Source organism: Kogia breviceps, chromosome 1, assembly GCF_026419965.1.
Source record: "Kogia breviceps isolate mKogBre1 chromosome 1, mKogBre1 haplotype 1, whole genome shotgun sequence".
NCBI classification, from domain to species: Eukaryota; Metazoa; Chordata; class Mammalia; order Artiodactyla; family Physeteridae; genus Kogia; species Kogia breviceps.
Genome location: NC_081310.1, coordinates 144,601,168 through 144,625,510, shown reverse-complemented (window position 1 = coordinate 144,625,510; position 24,343 = coordinate 144,601,168). Strand labels below are relative to the sequence as shown.

At 34.2% G+C, this 24,343-nt stretch overlaps 1 protein-coding gene across 1 annotated transcript in view; it reads right to left on the bottom strand.

Moving 5' to 3' along the window:
* DNAI4 (dynein axonemal intermediate chain 4) overlaps window positions 1-24,343 on the bottom strand; it is a 90,733-nt gene that overhangs the window by 14,218 nt on the left and 52,172 nt on the right. Inside the window, 2 exon segments of the mRNA XM_059075654.2 lie at window positions 9,151-9,345; window positions 20,563-20,718. Of these exon segments, the coding sequence (XP_058931637.1) occupies window positions 9,151-9,345; window positions 20,563-20,718 (351 nt within the window).

Sequence of the window (24,343 nt, the reverse complement as noted above, 5' to 3'; positions counted from 1 at the left end):
CGAATAAGTGATCTGGAAGATAAAATGGTGGAAATAACTGCAGAGGAGCAGAATAAAGAAAAGAGAATGAAAAGAATTGAAGACAATCTCAGAGACCTCTGGGACAACACTAAACACACAAATATTCAAACTATACGGGTCCCAGAAGAAGAAGAGAAAAAAAAAGGGTCTGAGAAAATATTTGAAGAGGTTATAGTCGAAAACTCCCCTAACATGGGAAAGGAAACAGTCACTCAAGTCCAGGAGTGCAGAGAGTCCCACACAGGATAAACCCTAGGAGAAAAACACTGAGACACATATCAATCAAACTAACAAAAATTAAACACACACAAAAAATATTAAAAGCAGTGAGGGAAAAAACAAAAAATAACATACAAAGGAATCCCAATAAGATTATCAGCTGATTTTTTGGCAGAAACTCTGAAGGCTAGAAGGGAGTGGCAGGATATACTTAAAGTGATGAAAGAGAAAAACCTACAACCAAGATTACTCTATCCAGCAAGGATCTCATTCAGATATGACAGAGAAATTAAAAGCTTTTCAGACTATCAAAAGCTAAGAGAATTCAGCACCACCAAAACAGCTTTACAACAAATGCTAGAGAAACTTCTCTAGGCGGTAAAAACAAGAAAAGAAAAAGACGCACAAAAACAAACCCAAAACAGTTAAGAAAATGGTAATAGGAACATACATATCAATAATAACCTTGAATGTAAATGGATTAAATGCCCAAACAAAAGACACAAACTGGCTGAATGCATACAAGAACAAGACCCATCTATATGTTGTCTACAAGAGACCCACTTCAGACCTATGGACACATATACACTGAGAGTGAAGGGATGGAAAAAGATATTCCATGCAAATGGAAATCAAAAGAAAGCTGGAGTAGCAATATTCGTATCAGATAAAAGAGACTTAAAAAAAATAAATGTTACAAGAGATAAGGAGGGACACTACATAATGATCAAAGGATCAATCCAAGAAGAAGATATAACAATTATAAATGTTTATGCACCCAACATAGGAGCACTTCAATACATAAGGCAAATGCTATCAACCATGAAAGGAGAAGTCAACAGTAACACAATAATACTAAGGGACTTCAACACCCCACTTACACCAATGGACAGATCATCCAAAATTAAAATAAATAAGGAAACACAGCTTTAAATAATACATTAAACATGATGGACTTAATTGATATTTATAGGACATTCCACCCAAAAACAGCAGAATACACTTTCTTCTCAAGTGCTCATGGAACATTCTCCAGGATAGATCACACCTTGGGTCACAAATCAAGCCTTGGTAAATTTAAGAAAATTGAAATCATATCTAGCATCTTTTCTGACCAAAACACTATGAGATTGGAAATAAATTACAGGAAGAACACTGTAAAAAACACAAATACATGGAGGCTAAAGAATATGTTACTAAATAACCAAGAGATCACTGAAGAACTCAAAGAGGAAATCAAAAAATACCTAGAAACAAATGATAGTGAAAATGCAATAACCCAAAACCTATGGGATGCAGCAAAAGCAGTTCTAAGAGGAAAGTTTATACCAATACAATCCTGCCTCAAGAAACAAGAAAAACCTCAAATCAACAATCTAACCTTACACCTAAAGCAACTAGAGAAAGAAGAACAAACAAATCATAAAGTTAGTAGAAGGAAAGAAATCATAAAGATCAGGACAGAAATAAATGAAATAGAAATGAAGAAAACAATAGCAAAGATCAATAAAACTAAAAGCTGGTTCTTTGAGAAGATAAACAAAATTAATAAACCTTTAGCCAGACTACTCAAGAAAAAAAGGGAGAGGAAACAAATCAATAAAATTAGATATGAAAAAGCAGAAATCACTACTGACACTGCAGACATACAAAGGATTATAAGAGACTACTACAAACAACTATATGCCAATAAAATGGACAACCACGAAGAAATGAACCAATTCTTAGAAAGCTACAATTTTCCAAGACTGAACCAAGAAGAATTAGAAAATATAAACAGATTGATCACACGTAATGAAATTGAAACTGTAATTTAAAATCTTCGACAGAAAAAAAGTCCAGGACCAGATGGTTTTACAGAAGAATTCTATCAAACATTAAGAGAAGAACTAACACCAATCCTTCTCAAACTCTTCCAAAAAATTGCAGAGGGAGAAACACTCCCAAATTCATTCTACGAAGCTACCATCACCCTGATACCAAAACCAGAAAATGATATCACAAAATAAAGAAAATTATAGACCAATAGCACTGACGAACATAGATGCAAAACTCCTCAACAAAATACTAGCAAACAGAATCCAACAGCACATTAAAAGGGCCATACACCATGATCAAGTGGGATTTACCCCAGGGATGCAAGGATTCTTCAGTATATGAAAATCAACCAATGTGATACACCACATTAATAAATTAAGGAATAATAAAAACCACATGATCATCTCAATAGATGCAGAAAAAGCTTTTGACAAAATTCAACACCCATTTATGATAAAAACTCTCCAGAAAATGGGCATAGAGGGGACCTACCTGACCATAATAAAGGCAATATATGACAAACCACAGCAGGCGTCATACTCAATGGTGAAAAACTGGAAGCATTTCCACTAAGATAAGGAACAAGACAAGGATGCCCACTCTCGCCACTCTTATTCAACATAGTTTTGGAAGTCCTAGCCACAGCAATCATAGAAGAAAAAGAAATAAAAGGAATATAAATTGGAAAAGAAGAAATAAAACTTTCACTGTGTTCCGATGACATGATACCATACATAGATAGTCCTAAAGATGCCACCAGAAAACTACCAGAACTAATCAATGAATTTGGTAAAGTAGCAGGATACAAAATTAATGCACAGAAATCTATGCCATTCCTATACACCAACAACAAAAAATCAGAAAGAGAAATTAAGGAAACACTACCATTTACCACTGCAACAAAAAGAATAAAATACCTAGGAATAAACCTGCCTAAGGAGGTAAAAGACTTGTACTCAGAAAACTATAAAACACTGATGAAAGAAATCAAAGTTGACATAAACAGATGGAGCAATATACCACGTACTTGGATTGGAAGAATCAACGTTGTGAAAATGACTATACTACCCAAAGCAATCTACAGATTCAATGCAATCCCTATCAAACTACCAACGGCATTCTTCACAGAATTAGAACAAAAAATTTTACAATTCATATGAAAACACAAAAGACCCGAATAGCAAAAGCAATCTTGAGAAAGAAAAGCAGAGCTGGAGGGATCAGGCTCCCTGACTTCAAACTATACCACAAAGCTACAGTAATCAAGACAATATGGTACTGGCACAAAAACAGAAATATATATCAATGGTACAGGATAGAATGCCCAGAGATAAACCAACATACATATGGTTACCTAATTTATGACAAAGGAGGCAAGAACATACAATGGAGAAAAGACAGCCTCTTCAATAAGTGGTGCTGGGAAAACTGGACAGCTACATGTAAAGGAATGAATTTAGAACACTAAATAAACTCCAAATGGATTAAAGACCTAAATGTAAGACCAGACACTATAAAACTCTTAGAGGAAAACATAGGAAAAACACTGTTTGACACAAATCACAGCAAGATCTTTTTTGACCTACCTTCTAGAGTAACAGAATTAAAAACAAATGGGACTTAATTAAACTTAAAAGCTTTTGCACAGCAAAGGAAACCATAAACTAGACAAAAAGACAACCCTCAGAAAGGGAGAAAACATTTGCAAATGAAACAACAGACAAAGGATTAATCTCCAAAATATACAAACAGCTCATGGAACTCAATATCAAAAAAACAAACAATCCAGTTAAAAAATGGACAGCAGACCTAAAGGTACATTTCACCAACGAAGATATACAGATGGCCAAGAGGCACATGAAAAGATGCTCAACATCACTAATTATTAGAGAAATGCAAATCAAAAGTACAATGAGGGGACTTCCCTGCTGCTGCAGTGCTTGGGAGTCTGCCTGCCAATGCAGGGGACACGGGTTTCAAGCCCTGGTCTGGGAAGATCCCACATGCCACAGAGCAACTAAATCCATGCACCACAGCTGCTGAGCCTGCACTGTAGAACCCACGAGCCGCAACTGCTGGGCCTGCATGTCACAGCTGCTGAGGCCTGCATGCCTAGAGCCCGTACTCTGCAACAAGAGAGGCCACCACAATGAGAAGCCCGCACACTGCAACGAAGAGAAGCCCCCACTTGCCATGACTGGAGAGAGCCCACGCACAACAACAAAGACGCAACGGACCCAAAATTAAATAAATAAAAATTTTTAAAAACAACCAAAAAAAGCACTAAAATGATGTATCACCTCATGCCAGTCAGAATGGCCATTATCAAAAAATCTAGAAACAATAAATGCTGGAAAGGGTGTGGTGAAAAGGGAACTCTCCTGCACTGTTGGTGGCAATGTAAATTGATACAACCACTATGGAAAACAGTATGGAGGTTCCTTAAAAAACTAAATATACAACTACCATATGACCCAGCAATCTCACTACTGGGCATATACCCTGAGAAAGCCATAATTCAAAAAGACATGTACCACAATGTTCACTGCAACACTATTTACAATAGCCAGGACATGGAACCAACCTAAATGTCCATAGACAGATAAATGGATAAAGAAGATGTGACACATATATACAATGGAATATTACTCAGCCATAAAGAGAAATGAAATTGAGTTATTTGTAGTGAGGTGGATGGACCTAGAGTCTGTCATACAGAGTCAAGTAAGCCAGAAAGAGAAAAACAAATACCATATGCTAATGCATATTATGGAATCTTAAAAAGAAACAAAAAGTGGTACTGATGAACCTAGCTGCAGGGCAGGAATAAAGATGTAGACATAGAGAATGGACTTGAGGACACGGGGTGGGAGGGGGAAGCTGGGGTGAAGTGAGAGTAGCATCAACATATATACACTACCGAATGTAAAATAGTTAGCTAGTGGGAAACAGCAGTATAGCACAGGGAGATCAGCTCAGTGCTTTGTGATGACCTAGAGGGGTCGGATAGGGAGGATGAGAGGGAGGCTCAAGAGGGATGGGATGTGGGCTGATTCACTTTGTTGTACAACAGAAACGAACACAATATTGTGAAGCAATTATACTCCAATAAAGATCTACTTTTTAAAAAAAAGTCCTTGTCTGCTTTTGCACCGTCTCAGTCATCTTTTCATCTGTTTCTATTAACTGATTTTTCTCAGTTATGGCTCACATTTTCCTGCTTCTTTACGTGACTAGTAATTATTTTTATTGGAGGCTGTACATCATAAAATTTACAGCACTGAATGACTGGATTGTGTTTTCTTCCAAACAATACAGTGTTGAAGTTTGTTTTATCAAGTAGTGAACTTATGTTCAAATTATCTTGCTTTTTAAATTAGTTTTTTCTTAAGTGTGTGAAGGTAGGGGTCTAGACTAGATAGAACAATTTAAGTATGAATGTATCTGATAATAAAGTTCTCAAATATATACAGCAAAATTAATAAGCCTAGAGAAAACAGAGACAAATCCATAATCATAATTAAAGATTCTAACAATACTGTCTCATTAGTTGATAGAACACGTCAACAAAAACTCAATAAAGATGAAAGATTTGTACAACACTATCAATCAATTTGACATAATTAACATCTAAAGAATACTGCACTAAATAATAGAATACCCCATCTTCTTGAGTGTGGAACATTCACCATATGCTGGGCCATAAAACAATTCTTAATAAATTTCAAAGGGTAGAAATCATATAGAATATGTTCTCTGACCACCATGCCAATGTTAAATTAGAATTCAGTAAGAAAAGATGAATAAAAAATTACTAAAAACTTGGAAAGTAAACAGTATACTTTTAACTAACCTAAACGTCAAAGAAAAATCCACATGGGAAATTAAAAATTATTTGGAACTGAATAATAATAAAAACACAAGATATCAATATTTGTAAGAGGCAGGAAAATTTATAGTATTAAATACCTATTTTAGACACAAAAAAAGATGTAAAATCAATGATCCAAACTTCCATCTTAAGAAGTTACAAAAAGAAGAGTAGATTAAATTCAACGAAGAAAAACATAAAAGTAAAAATAAAAATAACTGAAGTTTTTTTTAAAAGACCAAAAAATTAAGAAAATCATTGAAACAAGAAGATATTTTTGAAAGGTTTAGTATAATTGAAAAAGCCCCAACTAGACTAATAAAAAAGAGAGAAAAGTCACAAATGACCAATATCAAGAATGAAATAGGAGATACCACTATAAATCCTACAGATATCAAAAGAATTTAAAGAGAGGATATTATGAACAACTTTATGCATATAATTTCAACAACATAGACAAAATGGGTAAATTCCTCACAAATTACCCAAACTGACACAGGTAGGAATAGAATAACCCTATATTTGTCAAAGAAATTAAATTTGCAATTTGAAAACTTTCTGTAAAGAAAATTCCATCCCAGATGGTTTCACTGGTAAATTTTATCAAACATTTAAAGAAGAAATAATACGCAAATTTTTTTTGAAAACAGAGAATGAGGGAAGACTTTCAAAACTCATACTATAAGTCCACCATAACACTAAAGAACTTCAAAGGAACAGAAAATTACAGAAAAATATGTTGCATGAGACTAGTCACAAAAATTCTCAATACAGTATTAGAAAATTGAATTCAACAGTATATAAAAAGGATAATATATCATAACCAAGTAAAGTTTAACCAGAGGAATTCAGTTTGTTTTAACATTTTAAAATCAAGCAATGTAACTGGCCACATTGACAGATTAAAGGAAAAAATTACATAATTGTTTTAATAATTTAGAAAATGTTTTGAACAAAATTTAACACCCATTTATGTTTAAAAATGTCTAGCAAACTGGAATGAGAAGGAAATTTCCTCAAACCAGTAAAAGGCATCTATAAAAAAACTATACTTAACATCTTATTTAACAATGAAATACTAAATTCCTTTATCCTAAGTTCAGAAACAAGACAAAGATATTTGCAACCTTGGGGCAGGCAAAGATTTCTTAGAGAAGACATGGAAGGTATTTACTACAAAAGGAAAAACTGATAGATAAGACTTCATCAAAATTAAAAACCTCTGCTCAACAACAGACAAATATATAAGTTATAGGCGTAAAAAAATAGTTGTATCTATCAAAGAGCTTGTATCCAGAATATATTTTTTAAAAAAAGCTCCTACAACTTGATTTTTTAAAGTCAACTCAATTTTAAAATGTGCAAAGAACTTGACCAAATATTACACAGAAGAAGATATACAAATGACAAAAAAAGTTATTAAAAAGATTGCCAACGGGAGGCATTATCAAGAATGTGGGGCTTTCCTGGTGGCAGTGGTTAAGAATCCACCTGCCAATGCAAGGGACATGGGTTCAAGCCCTGGTCCAGGAAGGTCTCACATGCCGCTGAGCAACTAAGCCCATTCGCCACAATTACTGAGCCTGCACTCTATAGCCTGTGAGCCACAACTACTGAAGCCCACATGCCTTGAGCCCGTGCTCTGCAACAAGAGGGACCACTGCAATGAGAAGACCGTGTACTGCAATGAAGAGTAGCCCCCGCTCAGCAATGAAGACCTACCACAGCCAAAAAAAAAAGAAGGTGGAGCAACTCCTGTATATTTCTTGTGGGATTGTAAAATGGTACAAATAATTTGGAAAGGTATTTTGCAGTTTCTGAAAAAGTTATACATACATCTATCCAAAGACCCAATAATTCCATTTCTAGGTATTTACCTAAGAGAAATTAAAACATAATCCACAAAAAGAAACACAAAAATGGTCATAGCAGCTTTATTTATAATAGCTCAAAGATGTACAGGTGTCCATCAGCAGGTGAATGAATATACAAATTATTATGGTATATTCATAAAAAGGAGCAGTACTCAGAAAAAAAATGAACTACTTATATACATATCAATGTAGATGAATCTCAAAAACATTAAGTAAAAGAAGCCAGACACAAAAGAATACTTACTATACGAACCCACTTATATGATATACCAAAACAATTTATGTATAGTGATAGAAATCAGCTTAATGCCTGTCTATAAGGGTGTACATTTTAACTGGAAAACAGCAGAAGGGAACTTTTGGGGTTGGTAAATATATTTTCTGTCTTGATTACAGTATTAGTTATACAGGCTTATACATTCTTAAATGTATCAAATTATGCAGTTAAAATATATGTATTTCATTATATGTAAATCTTACCTCATTAAAAAATTTCCTACTATATTTCTATTTCTTAGATACATTTAAAGAAGTGATCTACCACCAGTTTTGTTTTTAGAACATCAAAATTTACAGTACTCAGTAAAATTTTAATCTTATAACTCTAATTATGGGATGAAAAATTTATATATATGATAAAAATTTTAGAACATCAACCTAATATGAGATAAGAAACATAGTTTTTCAATATTCTTAGGTGTAAGCAAAAAGGTTTACATCAATTTGTCACACAAACAATTTTGTGACCTAATTTTTTGATGTAGGCATATAGAAGATCACTTTTGACTTGAAGGATCAAGAAAGATTTCATAAAGGAGTTTGCCCTAATCCATACTTGAAAGCTGGGAATTGAAATTGAAAAGTTGAATTAGATAATCTCTCAAATCCTTCAAAATATTTTGTGAATCTATGAGATGGGATTTGTAGCAATAAGAGTATGTAATAAAATTAGGGAGAGGTAATAAAAGCTAAAACCTGGAAAGTATAAATGGCAATGGAAAGGGGGGGTTGATTATGATAGAATAATTTAATGAGGTGACAACGGAGAGGAAAGAGCCAAAGGTAAAGGTCTACACCTTTTTTGGGGGGGTTCCTGGTCTGGACTCTCTTGCTACTCACATGTTTGGTGCTAAAAACTATACAAAAATGTCTTATGATCAGTGATAACTCTGTCTAGATATTGCATTTAGAAATAATAACATCATTTGATTTTTTAAATTATTTGAGCTTGACTAAAAGTGATTATTTTTAAATACCTTTTTTAAAGTACAAAATCTTTATTTCAAAACAATCCCATGTTTTTTTTAAAAAGATTTTTATTGTTTTAGTATATAATGTATTAAATACCTTTTAAAACAGGAAGCTGACGATAAGCTGCAAGTTTTGGCTGAAATATATTTTCCATTATAACTCGTTCCATAAAAAATAAGTCCTGTTGGAACTTATCAGATTTCAATATTTCCTCTGAGTTGTCTTCTTCTTCATCATGGACTTTAGCCAGAATTACATTTTCAATATCCATTAGAGAACTACCTTCACTAACTGTAAAATACAAATATGATGCAATGCTAAAATAATTCAAATAATATTAGCTGGTTTGTACATTCTAAAGATTTAAGAAATGACATTTTGCCATCACTATTTGTTTTCCTCCAGTATTTAACAACTTCAATAGACATTTATTGAACGTCTTTTACAAACCAAGCACATACAAGATATACATTAATTATCTCATTTTGGAATTCTTAACCACTCAAAAATGTGTGTTTTTCCAGAAAATAAGCAATGAGGGCTTCCCTGGTGGCGCAGTGGTTGAGAGTCCACCTGCTGATTCAGGGGATAGGGGTTTGTGCCCCGGTCCGGGAAGATCCCACATGCCGCGGAGCGGCTGGGCCCGTGAGCCATGGCCGCTGAGCCTGCACGTCCGGAGCCTGTGCTCCGCAATGGGAGAGGCCACAACAGTGAGAGACCCGTATACCACACACACACATAAAAAAAGAAAATAAGCAATGATAACTCATAAGGTAATTTGTATCTCTCTATATTTTTATTCAAATTGAAATAAAGTTATTATCAGTCTTCAGATAAAGGTTTGATTTGATTATTGCTTTATAGAACAATATATTAATTTTTATTGATTTTAGTTTTATTGATGCTATAACAAATTACCAAAAACTTAGTGGATTAAAACCATACAAATATATTATCTTAAAGTTCTGTAGGTTAGAGGTCTGACTCAGGTCTCACTCAGCTAAAGCAAAAAAGTTAATAGGGTTATGTTCCTTTCTGAAGGCTCTAGAGGAGAATTCATTTCCTTGCCTTTTCCAACTTCTAGAGGCCACCAGCAGCCCTTCCTCCATCTTCAAAAGACAGCAATATTGCATCTCTCTGATAGTTTTATGTCATTACATTTCTCTCTGACCAGAACTGGAAAAAGTGCTCCAATTTTAAGTACCCATGTGATTAGTTTGCGTCCACTCCAGTAACCCAGGATAACCTCCTCTTTGAAGATCCTTAATGTAATCACATCTGGAAAGTCTCTTTTGCCATGTAAGGTAATTTATTCACAGGTTCCAGAGATTGGGATGTGTATATATTTGGGGAATGGTTATTCTGCCTACCATATTACTTAGTAAAAAAACAGAATGAAGGGGAATCCTGCATCCATGAAGATGGAGTAGACACTTTTTCTTATTCCTCTTCTAAATACAACTAAAAATCCTGGACATCATATATAAAACAAACATAGGAAGCCTTTGAAAACCTTTGATAGAAGGAGGCAAAGCAACAAGACAGCTCAGGACCCAAGGAATGACACAGTGGTGAGTTCCCTGTATTCCTTACTGCTGCATATACTCCAGACAAACCTCTCTCTAGCCAAAAGACCAGGAAAAGAAAAACCTTGCAAGAAAAAAAAAAAAAACTTTTAGATTATAACCATTCCACTCCAGACAAAAACACAGAGAAAAAATTGTAGCCCCACCCATTCCACAAATTCCACTAGCCAAGTGGGGAGCCTAGACTTCCATCCTTGCCAGGCTGTAACAAGGCATCACAATCTCCCAGCCTTTCAGTGGGTGTGGTGTCAGAAAAGGATCAGTAAGGAGCCAGGACTTTCAATCCTAACAAAAATAATAACTGTGCTGCCCTTTCTCCAATGTCAGTGGAGACCAGTTAGAGAACATGGAATTCCACACCTACCTGGCAGTAACAAGGTGTCCCTTCCTCTCCCCAGTAGAATAGTCAGAGTTGGACTGGTAGAGTCAGAACTTACAGAACTGCCCCAAAGTAATAAAGAGAAGTCCCAATCCATGGTGTCAGGGAGTGGTAATGAGGTGCTCCTATCCCTCCCAGTCATGTAGGTATCAATGGAAATCAGAGCTCCCCACCTGCCCCTGCAAAACAGTAATGAGGAGATGATCCCCTCCCTCACTGTAATTGAAGGCCAAGTGGAGAACATGGATTTCTACAAAACCCCACTTCTACTCCCACCTGGCAGTAATGGATCAGTAAATTCCCGTCAAAATAGTGTCAAACAAAGCCTGCTGAAAAGGAAGGTTTAGAGAAGATCCAGTTCTCATGACATAATGCCCAAAATTTCTAAATTTCAACTGAAAGTCACTCATCATACAAAGACCCAAGAAAATCTCAACCTAAATGAAACAATTAAAAAAAAATAAAATCAATAGATGCCAACACTGAGATGACAGAGATATGTGAATTATCTGACAGTTTAAGGCAATCATCAAAAAAATGTTTCAAGCATTTATGAACACATTTGAAACAAATGGAATAATAGAAAGTATTATCAAAGAAATTAAAAATCTCAGTAAATCAATTCAAGAACCAAATGGAAATTTTAGAACTGAAAAATGAAATAATCAAAAATTTAAAATTCAATGGATGGGCTCAAGAGCAAAATGGAGGGGACAGAGGAAAGAATTAGTGAACTTGAAGAGAGAACAATAGAAATTACCTAATCTGAAAAACAGAAAGAAAATAATCTGAAGAAAACAAAAAAGAACAGAGGCTCAAAGGCCTGTGGGACTATAACAAGATATCTAACATTAATGTCATTGGGGAGAGCAGAAAGAGTATGAGACTGAAAAATGTACTTGAAGAAATAATAGCTGAAATTTTCCAAAATTTAGCTAAGAATAACATACAGATGGAGTAACCAAGGCAGTATGGAATTGGCACAAAAACAGAAATATAGATCAATGGAACAGTATAGAAAGCCCAGAAATAAACCCACACACATATGGTCACCTTATTTTTGATAAAAGAGGTAAGAATATACAATGGAAAAAAGACAGCCTCTTCAATAAGTGGTGCTGGGAAAACCGGACAGCTACATGTAAAAGAATGAAATTAGAAAACTCCCTAACACCATATACAAAAATAAGCTCAAAATGGATTAAAGACCTAAATGTGAGGCCAGACACTATCAAACTCTTAGAGGAAATCATAGTCAGAACACTGTATGACATAAATCACAGCCAGATCCTTTTTGACCCACCTCCTAGAGAAATGGAAATAAAAACAAAAATAAACAAATGGGACCTAATGAAACTTAAAAGCTTTTGCACAGCAAAGGAAACCATAAACAAGACCAAAACACAATCCTCATAATGGGAGAACATATTTGCAAATGAAGCAACTGACAAAGGATTAATCTCCAAAATTTACAAGCAGCTCATGCAGCTCAATATCAAAAAACAAACAACCCAATCCAAAAATGGGCAGAAGATCTAAATAGATATTTCTCCAAAAAAGATATACAGATTGCCAACAAACACATGAAAGAATGCTCAACATCATGAATTATTAGAGAAATGCATATCAAAACTACAATGAGATATCATCTCACACCAGTCAGAATGGCCATCATCAAAAAATCTACAAACAGTAAATGCTGGAGAGGGTCTGGAGAAAAGGGAGCCTTCTTGCATTGTTGGTTGCAATGTAAATTGGTACAGCCACTATGGAGAACAGTATGGAGCTTCAAAAAAATCTAAAAATAGAACTACCATATGACCCAGCAATCCCACTACTGGGCATATACCCTGAGAAAACCATAATTCAAAAAGAGACATGTACCACAATGTTCGTTGCAACTCTATTTACAATAGCCAGGACATAGAAGCAACCTAAGTGTCCATCAACAGATGAATGTATAAAGATGATGTGGCCCACATATACAATGGAATATTACTCAGCCATAAAAAGAAACGAAATTGAGTTATTTGTAGTGAGGTTGATGGACCTAGATAGAGTCTGTCATACATAGTGAAGTTAGTCAGAGAGAGAAAAACAAACACCATATGCTAACACATATGTATGGAAACTAAAAAAAAAAAAAGGTTATGAAGTACCTAGGGGCAGGAGAGGAATAAAGATGCAGACGTAGAGAATGGACTTGAGGACACAGGCAGTGGAAAGGGTAAGCTGGGATGAAGTAAGAGAGTGGCATGGACATATATACACTACCAAATGTAAAATAGATAGCTAGTAGGAAGCAGCCGCATAGCACAGGGAGATCAGCTCCGTGCTTTGTGACCACCTAGAGGCGTAGGATAAGGAGGTTGTGAGGGAGATGCAAGAGGGAGGATATATGGGGATATATGTATATGTATAGCTGATTCACTGTGTTATAAAGCAGAAACTAACACATTATTGTAAAGCAATTATACTCCAATAAAGATGTTAAAAAACAACAACAACAACAAAAAAAAACCACAGTATTGGAAGTCCTAGGCACAGCAATTTGACAAGAAAAAAAAATAAAAGCCATTTAAATTGGAAAGAAAAGAGTAAAACTGTCACTATTTACAGATGACCTGATACTATATACAGAAAATCCTGAAGACTCCACCTAAAAAGTATTAGAATTAATAAGTGAATTCAGTAGAGTTTCAGTATAAAAATTAATGTAGGGACTTCCCTGGTGGTGCAGGGGTTAAGAATCCACCTGCCAAGGCAAGGGACATGGGTTCGAGCCATCATCCGGGAAGATTCCACATGCCACAGAGCAACTAAACCCATGTGCCACAACTACTGAGCCTGCATGCCACAACTGCTGAAGTCCATGCACCTAGAGCCCGTGCTCCACAACAAGAGAAGTCATCACAATGAGAAGCCCACGTATCACAGGGAGAAGCCCACGTACCACAACAAACAGTAGCCCCTGCTCACTGCAACTAGAGAAAGCCCCTGCACAGCAATGAAGATCCAACACAGCCAAAAATAAATAAAGAAAGAATAAAAAAGTAATGTACAGAAATCTGTTGCATTTCTATACACTAATAATCAGCGGGAAATTAAGAAAACAATTCCATTTACAACTGTATCCAAAAGAATAAAATACCTAAGAATAACTTTAACAAAAGAGGTAAAAGAACTATATTCTGAAAACTGTAAGACACTGATTAAAGAAATTGAAGTCAATGCAAATTAATGGATTGATATACCTTGCACATGGATTGGAAGAATTAATACTGTTAAAATGTCCATACAACCCAAGGCAATCTCCACATTCAGTGCAATCCCTATCAAAATTGCAATGACATGTTTCACAGAACTAGAACAAATAATTCTAAATTTTGTATGGAAACACAAAAGACCACAAAGAGCCAAAGCAATGTTGAGAAAGAAGAACAAAGCAGGAAGTATCATGCACCCTGATTTCAAGCTATATTCCAAAGCTAAAGAACACAAAATAGTATGGTACTGGCATAAAACAGATACCATAGATCAATGGAACAGAATAGAGAGTCTAGACATATACCCACACTTATATGATCAATTAATCTATGACAAGGGAGGCAAGAATATACAATGGGGAAAAGTCAGTCTCTTCAATAAATGGTGTTAGAAAACCAGAAAGCTACATGCAAAAGACTGAAACTGCTCCACTTTCTTAAACCATATACAGAATAAACTCAAAATGGATTAAAGACCTGAAAGTAAAACCTGAAACCATAAAACTCCTAGAAGAAAACACAGACAGTAAACTCTTTGACATAAGTCTTAGTAATATATTTTTGGATCTGTCACGTCAGTCAGGCAAGGGCAGAAAAAGCAAAAATAAACAAATGGGACTACATCAATTTCAAAAGCTTTTGCACAGAAAAGCACACTATCAACAAAATGAAAAGGCAATCTACCGAACAAGAGAAGACATTTACAAATCATGTATCTGATAAAGGGTTAATATCCAAAATATATAAACACATACATCTCAATATCAAAAAAACCCAAATCATCAGATTAGAAAATGGGCAGAGGACCTAAGTAGATATTTTTCCAAAGAAGATATACAGATGGCCAACAGACACATGAAAAGATGCTCAATGTCACCAATGATCAGGGAAATGCAAATCAAAACTACAATGAGATATCACTTCAAACCTATCAGAATGGCTAACATCAAAAAGACAATCATGACTTCCCTGGTGGCACAGTGGTTAAGAATCCACCTGCCAAGGCAGGGGACACAGGTTTGATCCCTTGTCCAGGAGGATCCCACATTCTGCAGAGCAACTAAGCCCATGAGCCACAACCACTGAGCCCACGTGCTGCAACTGCTGAAGCCCACACACCAAGAGCCCGTGCTCCACAACAAGACAGGCCACAACAAAGAAAAGCCCATGCACCACAATGAAGAGTAGCTCCCGTTCGCTGGAACTAGAGAAAACCCTCACATAGCAACGAAGACCCAATGCAGCCAAAAAAAAAAAAAAAAAAAAAGAGGAAAGAAGAAAAGACAATAGATAACAAGTGTCAGCAAGGAGGAGGTAGAGAAAAAAGAACCCTCTTGCACTGTTGGTGGGAATGTAAATTGGTACAGCCGCTATGCAAAATAGTATGAAGATTCCTCAAAAAACTAAAAATAGAATTACCATATGATCCAACAATACCACTGCTTGGTATACATCTGAAGAAAATGAAAACATTAATTTGAAAAGATACATGCACTCCAATATTCATAGCAGCATTATTTACAATAGCAAAGATATGGAAACAACCTAAGTGTTCACTGATAGATAAATGGATAAAGAAGATATGGTATATATATAATGGAATAATACCAAACCATTGAAAAGAATGAAATCTTGCCACTTGCAACAACATGGATGAATACAGAGGGCATTTTCCTAAGTGAAATAAGTCAGAGAAAGATAAATATTGTATGATTTCACTTACATGTAGAATCAAAAAACCAAAATAAATAAACACCAAAAACCAGAAACAGACATAGATACAGAGAACAAACAGGTGGTTGCAGAGGAAATGAGTGTGGGTGGTTGGGTGAAACAGGTAAAAGGGATTAAGAGGTACAAACTTCCAGTTATAAAATAAGTCACAAGTAAGTAATATACAGCATAAGGAATATAGTTTATAATACTGTAATAACTTTGTATGATGACAGATGGTTACTGAACATATCCTGATGATTATTTCATAATGTATTTAAATGTTGAATCATTATGTTATAAAACAGAACCTAATATAATATTGTATCCATTATATGTCAATAAATTTTAAAAAGAATAGCTAAAAATCCAAAAAAGGTAACAATATCAAATATTGCCAAGAATGAGAACAACAGGAATACTCATTCATTGCTTGTGGCAATACAAAATGGTACAACCACTTTTGAAGACAGTTTCATAGTTTCTTAAGAAGCTAAGCATACTCTCACTATATGATCCAGCAATCATACTCCTAGGTATTTACCCAAATGAGTTGAAAACTTATATCCACACAAAAAACCAACACATGAATGTTTATAGCTGCTTTATTTATAATCACCAAAAACTAGAAGCAACCAAAATATCTTTCAATAAAGTAATAGATAAACAAACAGTGGTACATCCATACAATGTAATATTATTCAGTGATAAAAATAAATGAGCTGTCATGATGGCGGCCAGGGGTATAGGGAAGGAGGAATGATAGAATAGGTGGAGCACAGGAGAAATTTAGGTCAGTGAAATTATTCCGTGTAAAACTGTAATAGTGGAAATATGTCATTATGCATTTGTCAAAACTCATAGAACACTACAGCACAAGGATTAAACTGTAATGTAAACTATGAATAATAATATATTAATATGGGTTTATGAATTGTAACAAATGTACTACATTAATGCAAGGTGTTCAAAATAGGGGAAATTGTGTGTGGAGTTGGGACAGAGATGGAGTTATATGAATCTCTGTACTATCTGCTCAACTTTTCTATAAACCTTTGCTTAAAATGCCTACTCATTTTTTAAAATCTAAAACCCTATTGCAAAAGAAAAAAAAAGCCCTAAGAGAAAATAATTTTTCTCTGTGAACTGAGCTATGGCCTTATACACTTCCAAAAATGAAAATTATGGGCCTCTTTTTCCCTTGAATATGATAACAGAGGTTAAAATATAACCCATACATTCAAAGTTTAAATGGAATAGAAATACTTCTTAAAGCAATATGGATCATATTTAACGTTTTTCTCTTTGTGTTTACATTACAAAATCTCAGAGTCAAAAAGGACCTTAGAGGTGACCTGGACCTAGCTTTTATCTGAATTACTTTAATTCTCAATAAATCTGATCATTCGGCTCTGTTGCATACATTTTTCTATGTTTTATTTTCTCCCTTTTCCTAGTTCTGGGGTCTCCTATTCCACTAACTGGCCATAGTAATAAAATAAAATGTATTTTCACTTTGTATTGTAGTTATTGAATATAATTATATTATCCCTTTTTGCTTTTAAAAGCACACCCATACACACAAGAAATAAAAGACCTGCAATTTGAGACATTTTCCTTGTAGGACCTTCCACTAACACTTTTTTGTGGATCAATGGCTTTAATGGGGGTGGGATAATATATTTTGAAGTCCCCTGTAATTTTTAGTCTAAGATTGATTTTTTCATAGCAATTTTTGGAATGTTCTAAAAACAAACCTACTGTATGGATATTAATACTTAAACAACAAAAAATAATGTTTCCTTAGTGGTTACTAATGATTCATTCTTCCCCTTCACTTTCCTCTGGGAAAATGAACTGGTGTTCATTATAAATAACTTTCAGTAAAATATGGATATAGTCTACATACTGTAAATATCATTTTAAAAAAACCAAAAGGATATCGGTAACACATCTAAAGTTTAGACATTTTTAACATTAAACTTGAGAAACAATGATAGAGCAAGTTATAAAGTGATAAGTTCCATGAATCTGTATCTCTGAAGGGTATTTAGTCATTATACATAAGGTCATTGTTTTCTGAAAATTACCAATTCTTTTTAAACTTGGCTTTTCAAAATATTTACTATTCTTTTTTTTGATTTACTTTTTTTTTTTAATTTTATTTTATTTTTATTTTTTTGTGGTACGTGGGCCTCTCACTGTTGTGGCCTCTCCCATTGCGGAGCACAGGCTCCGGATGCGCAGGCTCAGCAGCCATGGCTCACGGGCCCAACCGCTCCGCGGCATGTGGGATCCTCCCAGACCGGGGCACGAACCCGCGTCCCTTGCATCAGCAGGTGGACTCTCAACCACTGCACCACCAGGGAAGACCTGATTTACTATTTTAAAATATTACATTTGTCTTTGGGTCAAAATCAGTGAGAGTAGAAATATTTGAGTTCAATTTATGAAAATTTACCAAAACTTTACAAAACTTTGCCAGGGTATAGTTAGTCTGAAGTAAAGACCATCCCTTAAATGTAGTAATATCATTCTAGAAGAAAAAGACTCAGAAGTTCAGAATATGGAGAGAAAAATTATATAATCATAAAATAATCAGAAGTGGAACTTAACAAACTTCTTATAACTGAACTTTAAAAATTCTTTCATAGCAGTATATCTGGAGAATTACAATTTTGTGTTGGTTTTAATTATAACATTAATCTTAAAACTTAACATACTAAAAGCTAAATTTGTAATTCAGGATTTCCAAGCCTTGGTAGTATTGACATTTTGGCCAGATAATATTTTTTGTTGTGGGGCTGTTTGGTGAACTGATGAAATCTTAGCAGTATCCTTGGCATCTACCCAAAATGTCACCATAGTTATGACAACCAAAAATGTCTCCAGATATTGCTAAGTGTCCCCTAGGAAAGGTAAAATTGTCCCCAGTTAAAAGTCATTGTTGTTAATGTATCTCCATTTTATGTTGTCACAGAGCTTGCATATTTTCTTTTTCTTACAAGTTATCTAATGTATAGAAAGAGAGAGAGAAAACTGTGGAAACTACATGTATGAAAAAGAACTTAAGAGCAAGTAAAGAAGTGACAGAGAAAGATACAATCTTTGAAACACTTGACAGGTATCCAAGAAAAAATAAAATTTTCAGTTCAAAGTCCAAGACTACGTGAAAAAGTAACAATGCTATTTCTAAGTAAAAGTTGTATTTTTCATGTTCCACCAGAAAGAAAATATTGTAACTACTACAAAAGAATTTATTTAAAATGTCACGTGAAAACATCATTCCAAAAAATCTTAAATAACAAGACACTAATAAAAGAAATTTTAAAAGATACAAATAAATGGAAAGGTAGTCAATGCTCACGGATTGGAAGAATTAACATTGTTAAAATGTTCATGTGACCCAAAGCAGTCTACAGATTCAATGCAATCCCTATCAAAATTCCAATGGCAGGTTCCACAGAACTAGAACAAATAATTCAGAAATTTGTGTGGAACCACAAAAGACAGTGAATAGTCTAAGCAATCTTGAGAAAGAAGAACTAAGCTGGAGGTACACACTCCCTAATTTCAAACTATACTACAAAGCACTAGTAATCAGAACAGCATGGTATTGACATAAAAACAGACACATAGATCAATGGAACAGAATAGAGAGCACAGAAGTAAACACACACATATATTGTAATCATTTATGACAAAGGAGCCAAGAATATACTATGGGGAAAGGATAATCTCTTCAATAAATGGTGTGGGGAGAACTAGACAGCCACAAGAAAAAGAATGATACTAGATTACTATTTTACACCAAACATAAAAATTAACTCAAAATGGATTAAAGACTTGAAACATAAGACCTGAAACCATAAATCTCCTAGAAGAAAACATAGACAGTAAGCTTCTTGACATTGGTCTTGGCATTGATTTTTAAGATCTGACTCCAAAGCAAAGACAACCAAAGCAAAAATAAACAAGTGGTACTATATCAAACTAAAAAGCTTCTGCATAGCAAAGGAGACCATCAACGTAATGAAAAGACAACCTACTGAATAGGAGAAAATATTTGCAAACCATGTATCTGATAAGGGGTTAATCCAAAATATATAAAGAATTCAAAGAACTCAATAGCAAAAAAAAAAAATCTGATTAAAAATGGACAGATAAGCAAAACAGACATTTTTTCCAAATGGTACATGAGATGTTCAACATCACTAATTATCAGGGAAATGCAGGGTATTATGTTAAGTGAAATAAGTCAGAGAGAGAAAGACAAATACCATATGATTTCACTCATATGTGGAATGTAAAAAACAAAACAAAAACAAAACTCATAAATGCAGAGAACAGATTCATGGTTGTTAGAAGGGAAGGAGGTTGGGGGGTAGGTGAAATGGGTAAAGGGGGTGGGTTAATTACAGGGTGACAGATAGTAACTAGATATTATGGTGATCACTTTGTAGTGTATACAAAGATTGAATTATGCTGTACACTTGAAACTAATATAATGTTATATACCAATTTTACCCCAATTTTTAAAAAACTGAAATAAATGAAATCTTACTTTTTTCTAAATTACTCCCTTGCAGTCTTTGGTCCCAGTCTTTAGAAGGTATGCTTGCTTTACTACTTGAATCAACTGTAGAACTTTTTACTGGTAAAGATGAAAGCTCCATAGCATTATAAGAATCATACAAATCCCAAGCAGTGGACATTATGCCTAAATAAAGAAAAAGAAAGGTAAAAATTATTTTGAACCAAATGCTAATATTTTAGCTTATATATAACGAGTTATAGCAAAATCTAAGATAAGAAAATCTGTTGTTCAGTGAAAAAATACTATTGTTTTCCAACAATGGCAGGAAGTAGATAATGATGAAAAAGAAATAAATCAAGAGGACACCTTAAGAGATCCTTAGCCATTACACTTTTAGCATCTACAAATACCTTAATGTTTTAGTAATAGCTCCAAATAATCCTCACCATCTATTCTGATCCCCATGCCTTCCTCTCTTTATCCCAAACTGGTGCCACATGATCTCATTAGTCTGTCGGTATAGGGCTGCCTTGATATGGACCTGGACAACCATGTTATAATAAGGTTTTAAGGTGCTTTACTTAAGGTTAACATATAACATGCTATATTCTACAGTACTTTTTATTTGTAATCATATAATTCAATTTTTATCAAGTTAAATTTCCTATATACTTATGTGTAAAGATTGTACTTGGGAAAGTGACAGACTCTGTTCTCAGGAAATTTATAGACTGGTACGGTTATTACCTTCTCTTTTAAATTTTTGTTTAAGTTATCTATATTTAATCAAATTAGCAAATATAACAATGGCCTCCAAACAAAAATTGGTAATGTTATTTATCTTTAATATATAAAAATGAAAAGTGCCCAACCCCTTTTATTGCTGTTATAACCATGAAATTCTAATATACAAATTATTTTATCAGTGACCATGTAACGATATATTCCTACATGCTAACCTTACTAAACTTTCAGTTAAAGTACAATGATTTAATAAAAAGTTATTTTCCCTGAAAATCAAAACAGGATATAGATCTAATAAATGCAACTACTTCATTGTTAGAACTTTTATTTTCATGATGTGGAATGAAGGAGCTCTGGTATTTAACAATGTTTTCAATTAGTAAGATTGTTAATTCACATCTCATAATAACATTTCTATCTTAATGAACTTATCTTGATAGTATCTAACAAAGTCACACACAGAATAAATAAATACCTAGTATATTTTGCTGAATTGAAAAGAGTACAATTTCCATGGTCACAAAGTAAAAGACCTTAGAAAGAAATTATTTCTTCGAATTTTGAATTACCTAACCTTCTTTTTCTTCCTTTAACTAAAAGTTTAGTAAGTTGAGCATATAGAAATATATTGTTACATGGGCACTAATAAGATAATTGTTACATAAATAAATATACAAGTTATAAATGAGCAATGCAAGATGTTACGATGATTTAGAGTTGTTTCTTCTTTAAAGATAACAAATAACATTCATTGGTAATTTTAGTTTAGGTAACATCATTACATTTGTTCACTGGAATAAATTTAATTAACCTAAGAAACAGAAAACCTAAGAAACAGAAATTATGTACATGCCATAATATCATGTACAAGATAGAATAATAAATAATGAGTGTGACTTCCCAGTTTTATACTGTCATACACTATTAAAGAAATCTTATTTTAACTACTATCAGAAAAAAAAAGTGTTCCCTACTATATGTATGTTTTGAGCATTTCTGAGTGTACGATTGTGTAAATAGTTGTTACAAGTTTTAAAACATTGTTTCTATCTACTAGTTTAATTCAGACTATAAAAGAGTAACAATTGGCCACATAACATTTATAGAAAAATAATTTTATTTTAGCTGAGTAAAAAGACATGCTTAACTGTAAAAGAAAAGGTAAGACTTACATTTCCATCACCTAGAAATAATAACTGCTAACATTTTCATGCATGTCCTTCCAGACTGACATAAATATATATGAGTTTGTACATGAATACATATGCATATTTTTAATAAAAATGAGCTCATATCACACATACTTTTTTTAAAGAATTTTTATTGTAGTATAATATACATAGAAAACAAACTGTCTTTATGAAATCTACCGAGTTTTAGGATTTAACTGTATTTTCAAAAGTTAGCCAGGAACACTAATACATTTATTGAATTATCCATTTATTTGAAATGACACTTCTATAATAAATTATTGTATGTATACTGTTAGGTGGGAAAACTTTTCCTCAGTTTTTGTGAATCTTTACAGAGGCAACTTCAGCTAAATTGACATTTCTGGCTTCTCTATGTCTCTCATTCACTAATTGCCAGGGAAAGAGAAATGGCTAATCCTATAGGAGAGTTTAGGAGAAGGAATTGCAGCTCAGCCACTTCTGGATTCTTTTGTTAAGCCTGCTCACTTGCAAAAAGCATGCATTCTGGTCTGTTCTCACCCATGCAGAGGAGTTCTGCACTTTTCTAGCTGTGCCAATTACTATTGGTAAGATCTATCTGGAGGGGAAAAACAGCAAGTCCACTTAGCTGTGGATTTAAAGCTACATTTTTCAATTAATTTCATCAGTAATAAACGTACTACTTTTATTTCCATCTCTGTGACTCCTGAATCTCTTTCAATTTCAACCAAAATCAGGCAAGGAAGACATGCTTTTTTATTGATCCATAAAATCTCAATATTTACTTGGTCTGTATCAAATTTTTTAATATAAATTGTACCATTATTTTTCAAATTTTTATTGGAGTATAGTTTATTTACAGTATTGTGTTAGTTTCAGGTGTACAGCAAAGTGATTCAGTTATACATATACATATATCCACTGTCTTTTAGATTCTTTTCCCATATAGGTCATTACAGAGTAGAGCTCCCTGTGCTATAGCCATTATTTTAATAAAATCTTTATTGTGAAATATATACCTTCACAGAGAGTGTATAACACATATATGTGTAATGTAAAGAAAGAATTAATACCATGTACTCACAAACCAATATAAGAAATAGAACATCCTTAGGTGCTTAGAAGCCCCCTGGACACTCTCCCACCATAGGCCCCTTCCTTCTAGCTACCTCCAAAAGAAGTATTCACTTTTCATAACTTTCGTATTGATCATTCTCTTGCTTTGTTTTAAGGTTATTTTCTCCTGTGGCAAATGCTATTGGGGTCCTGCCTGTATCCATTCTGCATCACCTCTTACGCGCCAATCTCCCAGCACCTGCATTTCTCTGCTTGGGTCTGTCTTTGGTCACCAAGACCACTTTGATGTCCACAAATTAGGCTGGGATTGCCAAGGAACTAACAAGCCCATCAGCCATCAAACAATGTATACCTATATAATACGTTATCTAGTTAAAAAACCAGAATAGCAAACACTAACACATATGCATAGGAGAAAACAAAACCACTATTAGATGAGGACAATTAGATGAGGACTCCCAAGAGAAGACAAGCAGAACTATCTGGGCCATAATCTGACTTCAGCTTCTTTGAGAGTTTATAAGAGACACTTAGAGGGAAATCACAGGGTGAGACCATGAGTAAGTCCTTGGAAACACAGAGCTTAAACCACTAACAGCACCTGACAAGCTAGGCACTGAATGTCCACTGAAAACATGGTCAGGGTAAGTGGGCTGCTTTGTGTTTTCTGTTCACCATGACTTCTCTGATGCTCTCAGGAGGATGGTAAAACAGAACATGTCTGTGAAGTGAAATGAGTTTCCTCAACTTACCCAAGGAGACCTACTGGAAAGGAGAGCAGGGACTACATTAAGAATGGTAAAACCAAGCTAGAT